This window comes from Echinops telfairi, unplaced genomic scaffold (assembly GCF_000313985.2).
Source record: "Echinops telfairi isolate 266 unplaced genomic scaffold, ASM31398v2 ScPeMD7_7414;HRSCAF=8452, whole genome shotgun sequence".
In the NCBI taxonomy this organism is placed as follows: Eukaryota; Metazoa; Chordata; class Mammalia; order Afrosoricida; family Tenrecidae; genus Echinops; species Echinops telfairi.
The window spans coordinates 476,810-483,224 of record NW_022111314.1 but is presented as its reverse complement, the minus strand read 5'-3'; the positions used below and the strand labels follow the sequence as shown (position 1 = coordinate 483,224).

The following is a 6,415-nucleotide window of genomic DNA, read 5'->3' as shown; positions in this document are numbered from 1 at the left end:
GCAGGCACTAAGGTGTCGCAGGTGCCCCCAGTGCAGAGCACAACAGGCTCACCCGCCCTCCACACACACACTCCCCCCGCCCGCCAAGGAGGGGCATCCGGAGCCTGGCCCCAGATCCACTCCCACCTCCAGGGAGCAGACCCCACTACCCACCTGCAGCCTGCCCAGAGGACCAGAGTTGGGAGCAGCCTGAGTGGAGCAGGGCCTCAGAAACCCAGCAAAAGCACCCCGCCCGGTCCCGAGAAGGCTCCGAGCCCATGGAACTGGTTTCCATCCTCCCGGTGTGGTTGTTACATGCTGGGTGCCAACCCCAGGGCTGGTGGTTCACCCACCGGCAAGGCTGTCTGCCTCGGAAATCCTGTACGGGCGCCCTGTGAGCCGGAACCCGTGGCAGTGGGTGGGGGCCAGAGTTTAGTGGGAAAGAGAAGCCTGCTGGTTTGGGGCCCTACGCTCGGCCGGCCAGGCAGCTACCCCGGGCACTCACGTTGGGAGAGGGCTCCAGCATGTTGTCCCCGTGCCAGCCGGAGATGGGCACGAAGGGCACGGTGGCCGGGTTGTAGCCGATCTTCTTGATGTAGGCGCTGACCTCTCTGACGATCTCGTCGTAGCGCTTCTCGCTGTAGGGCGGCTCGGTGGCGTCCATCTTGTTGACGCCCACGATGAGCTGCTTCACGCCCAGCGTGTAGGCCAGCAGCGCGTGCTCCCGGGTCTGCCCGTTCTTGGAGATGCCCGCCTCGAACTCCCCGACGCCCGCAGCCACGATCAGCACGGCACAGTCGGCCTGCAGGGCGACGGTCAGCCAGCGCCCTGGCCGCGCCCCAGCCCCACCCCACCCCCCGCAGCTCTACCCGCTCCAATCCTGGGGGCTGTGCGGCCTGGGCAGGGCCCTGCACCCCTGGTCCCATGGCCCCAACTGCCAGCTGCAGGAGCTCCAGGGTGTGAGGAGTGCCCAACACTTGGGGAGCCCAGCCCGGCACCCCTTAGAAACAGGCGCCTGCTGCTGGGCCCTGTGTGCTGTCTGTCTGTGGAGTGACCATGTCTGTGTGTCTGTGGGTCACCGTGTCCATGTGTCCGTGGGGTGACTGTGTCCATCTGTCTGTGAAGGTGGGTCTGTCTTGTCTGGCTCTGAGGATTGCTGTGTCCGTGCCGCTGAGGTTAATTGTGGCCATGTGTCTCTCTGTGTGTCTGTGAGTTGACTGGGTCTGTCTGCTTGTCCTGGCATGTGTCCATCTGTCCATGAAGGCGACCATGTCCTTGTGTCTGTCAGGGTGCCTGTGTCCATCTGTCTGTGAGGAGGCCCACCATGGCCTCTCTGACTCAGCTCTGCCATCATCAGGTCTGTCTGTCCCGCCCTGACGCCCGCCCCGTGTGCGCGCACCTGGGAGGTGCCGGTGATCATGTTCTTGATGAAGTCCCGATGGCCCGGGGCATCGATGATGGTGATGTAGTACTTGGTGGTCTCGAACTTCCACAGGGAGATGTCGATGGTAATGCCGCGCTCACGCTCTGCCTTCAGCTTGTCCAGCACCCAGGCGTACTTGAAGGAGCCCTTCCCCATCTGCAGGGGTGCAGCCCAACAGCCCCGGCCTGCGGTTAGTTCCCCCCAGCCAAAATATGGGGCTCCCACACACGGGCCCCATCTCTGGGGCAGCTTCTGTAGCACAGGCTGCAGGTCCATCCTGCCCCTGCGTCCCCGCCCGACTGGCCCAGGACCACCATCCCTGCGCCCCTAGGTTTGGTCAGCCTCTCAGTTTCCTACATCCACCAGTAGATGGCGTGAGGGCCAGCGACCACCACTGGAATGAACACCTTCTCTTGGTGCTTGGACCCCCAGCCACAGGGCATCTCCTGCTGTCAGAGAACCACCTGCCTTATACACACGGACAAGAAATAAATGGGAAGGGCCAGAGTTCCGTCTCTTTCTACAGTCAGCTGGCCCCTCCCATTTATTTATTTCCCATTGTTTATAAGCTCCTCTCCCCACCCTACCCTACCCTCATCAGGGGTTTCCCAAGGGTCTCCCCAGACACAAGACTGGGCCGACCCTCTGCAGACACCTGGGCTTGGCGTCTTCCTGTCTCCCAAGTCCAAGGCTTCGCCACAGCCAGGCTGGGGCCAACTCCCTGCCTTGTGTGACCAGGCCTCGGCCAGCAGGGAGGCTGCCCAACCCAGAGGGGTGGCCCAGTGGAGCCCGGGGGCCAGCAGGCCCAAACAGACACCCCACACACCCTCTGTTGCTCCCTGGGAGACCACTAGACAGAGTGGCGCAGCTCTTTGAGCTGTCAGAGTCTCCCACGTGGGCAGGGGCTCAGCCCCACCAGGACGGACACCTTGGCTGGCTCTGCATTCTCCCCAATGCACTTCTCCCGGGCTCCTCGGGCTCAGGTCAGCAGCAGGGAGTGGAGACATCCCACCACACTGCCACTTCCCACCCACGGCTTTCAGCCCCGACACCTGACAGCCCCTCATTCTCCTCAGGGCAACTAAGACCCCGCCGAGGCCCCCCCCCCTCAAATCCTGCTGGAGGAAATGGAGCTGGTGGCTGCCTGCCCATCAATCAGCTATTAATAGCAGCTTGGCAGCCAGACTGGACAAGAGGGGGGCGGGGGGGAGCCTCACCTCCAGCCCTGCTTGTCCCTGGGGCAGAAGCCCAGTCCCAGGGCATGAGAAGAGGCTCCAGGCTGTGCAGCCTGTGAGCAGACAAGAGTCCTCTGCCCACCCCGTGGAGAGCAAACCCTGGCACCAGGCCAGTCTCCCACCATGGGGTACCTCCCCAGACTCCCCTCAAGTCTCTGGGAGCCTCACAGGCCAAGCCTGGAGGAAATGAGGGTGAAGGTGGCAGAGGAGCCCCCAGCTCACCTCGGCTGCCTCCTTCTCAAACTTCTCAATGGTCCTCTTGTCGATGCCCCCACACTTGTAGATGAGGTGGCCGGTGGTGGTGGACTTGCCCGAGTCCACGTGGCCAATGACCACGATGTTGATGTGGGTCTTCTCCTTGCCCATTCTGCCAGGGGGTGGGGGGTTGTGGTCCGGTGCTTCTATGGGGCTGGAGTACAGGGGACATGGAGCCTCAGGTGAGATCCCAGTCAAGAGGCTGGCCCAGCTCACAAAGGGCACAGGCGCTGCCCATAACCTGTGCCCTGAAGGGCCTGTGCCTGGTCTCTCGGGGTGGCCCAGCCTACTAAGTGTGGGCATAGGGGCCTGCAGACAGCAGCCTCGTGACCAAGGGTCACTCCCATCTGTAGAGACAGGGAAGGCCAGACTGGGTGAGCCCATGCCCGACCCAGCGTCACCCAGGAGCCTGGGTGATGAGTCACCCTACGCTCTCAGAGGCCCTGTCCCCCATGCCTGCCCCTGCCCCCCCAACAGAGAATATGGTCAGTGCTCTCCCTCCCCTCCTGAGGCAGTGATAGTGATGGCGCCATCTTTCTCTCCATCCTGTTCTGTGGCTGGCAGGGGAGGGCAGGCCCACTAGGCCTGAGGGCTAATAGGACCCTCAGTGCTGGTATCAGAGGCTCCCAAACAGCCTCCTCCACTGGATTGGACAGGGACAAACAGCGGGGTGGGGGTCCCTCTTCACCTAGGTAGGTATAGAACAGACAGCAGGTGCCAACGCCACTCCGGGTGCTGGGGTGGGGGAGGGGCATGCAGCGCTGGGGCCAAGGAAAGCTGGGGTCTGGCCTGCCCTCTCAACCCTGGTGGGGACCTGGTCACAGCCCTGCCCTTGCCCACTGTGCTGCAATCTGAGGGAAGCAGCAGCCACCCCCGAGGGCAGAGGGATGGGGGAGGGGGACAGGCGCGCATGGCAGGCACCAGGGCATCATGCCTGTGGACCGTGGACGCGTCCAGAGGCCGCAGGGTGGGGGCAGGGTGGCCAGGTTCCTGGCTCACCGCTCTCCCCTCCCCCACTACGTTTCCATGACACTCCAGCACCCACCCCTGCGGCACCCACCACTGGAGACCCTGGCCCCGACACCGCAGGACCTGATTGTTCCCAAGGTCACGCAGGGGGACACAGCCGCCGCCCAAAAGACCAGCCCTTGTCCTCGCCAGCCACCTAGTCAACAAGCGCCCGTGCCTCCCCCGCCACCGGCAGGGCCACGCGGGGGCCTGAGCGAGGTGCCAGGTGGCTCGCGCTGGGTGGGGGGCGGCTGACCGCGCAGCAAGCATGGCAGCCCCGCGCGGCGCCCGGGCCCCGCTCCTGTCTGCCCCGGGACCAGTCTCCGGAGAGGGGACCCTCTGCGAGAGGCCAGGGCGCGGGCGGGGGCCGTGAGGCCAAGCGTCCTTACCGGGAGCCGTGGTGTGAGCCAGAGGGACTGGCGAAGCAGGCGCCGGCGGTTTTATCTCTCCGGGAGGGGGTCCACCTATTGACGGTGCAGCGCAATGCACGGCGCCCCTGCAGTACGGCACTGCGGTACGCGGGGCGGGGCGGGGCGCAGGCGGGGCGGCGGGCCCACGGGCGCGGGAGGGAGGCTGCGGCGGGAGCGAGCCACAGTGGCGCGCCGGGCGGGCACGCAGAGGGAGCGGCGCGAGCGCAGCGGCGGGGGTCGCTGGGGCCCGAGGGGGAGCGAAGCCGCTGGAGGTGGGGCTGGGCAGGAGCGCTGCCCCGGGAGAGGGATACGGGCCCAGGTCACAGAGCGTGCGGAGAGTGAAAACAGGTCGCCAGACTGCAGGCACCACCTGCAGGGCCAGGGGCTGAGGCCGGGATCCGCGCGCTGCCCTGGCCCCAGGGCAAATGAAGTTCTCTTCCGGCCCTCTTTAGTGGGACCTGCCTGCTCACATCTAGCCCGCCTGGTACCCAAGACTGGATCAGCAGATCCGTTGGTCCCTGCGCCCCTGGGTGCCAGGTCACAGCCTGCGCTCAAAGTTCCTCCCAGGAGCTCCTTGGCACCCCAGACCACCCCAGTGTGTCTGCCCGACAAGAGGTTCCAGGGAAAGGGTCCCAAACCTGCCCAGGGTTGTGACTCCAGCCTTTCTATGGCTCTTGGAGGCCTCAGGCCACCCTGACTCAACAAAGATAGCCCTCCTTCGGGGTACCCCCAGCTGCCCAGACTGGAGGCAGGTCTGGGGAGGGGTGGCTCCAGCAAGAGCTCCCCACACCTCAAAGCTGGGCATGCTGGCCTGGAATAGGAAACTGAGGAGAGCCTAGGGGAGTCCATAGTACAGCACCCACCCCTAGTCACAGAGAGGTCAGGGTACAAGCAAGGGGCTCCACCCATGACCCAGCTGCTCAAAGCACCCCCCCCACCCCCCGCCCAGGACCAGAGAGGGCTGAGACTGATGGCTTGGGGAATTTGGTGGGGGGCCGTGGGGGGCTTGCCCAGCTGAGGGCACAGGCTCCCATGACCACCAAACAGATCTCCCAGTGAAGGTGCAGACACGGGAGTCAGACTCGAGGCCTGGAGTCTGCCGCCACCTCTCACAGCCAGTTGTGGACACAGACACCCCCCCACCCTGTGGACCAGCCATCCCACCAACCCAGCATCCTCCCCCATGGGCCCAGCACTCTTCCTGTGGTCCCAGGCCCTCCTCGTGGGACCAGCACCTTCTCTGTGGATGCAATGTCCTCTGCCCCTGGGTCCCCTTGACCAGGTGGTGGCCATGACATGTCTGCACCTGGTGAGGGTCTATGAGATCCATCTCACTCCCCTGCCACCACCACCCTCCCATCAGAATCAACCCTGATCCCAGGGCCCCCTGCTCCCTGAGACTCACCTACAGAGAACAGGGTACCCCCCCCCCTGTTGGTGGAGGGGCCAGGGGCCTCATCCTGCCCAAGCTGAAGCAGACTGGCCCTTGGTCAGGGATGTCTGTAGTTGGAGGGATCCCAGGGTCTGGTCCCTGTTTTCTGGCACTTGGGAAAGATGGTGGCTGAGATGTGGGCGCTGTGGAGCTTGGGGCTGCTGCTGCTGCCCCCTGGTGTCCACCCACCGAATGTGACCTTTAGCTTGCGGCATGGGCCAGATGCCAGGGTCCTGGATGCCTTGTCCTGTACAGCCCGGTGGAGCCTGTCCCTCCTCACAACACCCCTCGACTCTCCTTGGCTCTGCTCTACCCACCCCAGGGCTGTAAGGACCCTCAGAGAGCTGCTTAAAAAGGAATATAAGCCCCACCCAGTGCTTTGGAGTTCTCAGGAACCAGTAGTCTTTGTCAGAAGCTGGAAAAAATCTGGAACCATGAAGAAAACTCCTCTCTGGGACTGAATGTTAAAGGGAGCCTGTGAGCAGGCTGAAATGCTTGCTAGGTGGCCACCTGGATCTATTTGTTGAGTGGAAGTGGCAGAAATGCAGGAATAAATGGCTCAGTGAGCCTCGCCTTTTGAGTTCTCGGGTCTCTTGCTTTCTGATGGTCGCACCAAGGTGCAGCTGCCTTAATGGTCCCCTGCTTCAGCTTGCAAGGCTGACTTCCTACAAGA

At 63.9% G+C, this 6,415-nt stretch overlaps 1 protein-coding gene across 1 annotated transcript in view; it reads right to left on the bottom strand.

Annotated features, from left to right (window-relative positions):
• Positions 1-4,393, bottom strand: part of EEF1A2 (eukaryotic translation elongation factor 1 alpha 2) — a 10,910-nt gene extending 6,517 nt beyond the window's left edge. The window contains exons 1-4 of the mRNA XM_004716038.2: positions 4,290-4,393; positions 2,860-3,046; positions 1,379-1,558; positions 485-781 (exon numbers count right to left, since the gene is read on the bottom strand). Coding sequence (XP_004716095.1) covers positions 485-781; positions 1,379-1,558; positions 2,860-3,003 — 621 coding nt within the window. The 5' untranslated portion in view covers positions 3,004-3,046; positions 4,290-4,393. The remainder of the gene's footprint in view (positions 1-484; positions 782-1,378; positions 1,559-2,859; positions 3,047-4,289) is intronic.
• Positions 4,394-6,415: the final 2,022 nt, after the last annotated feature.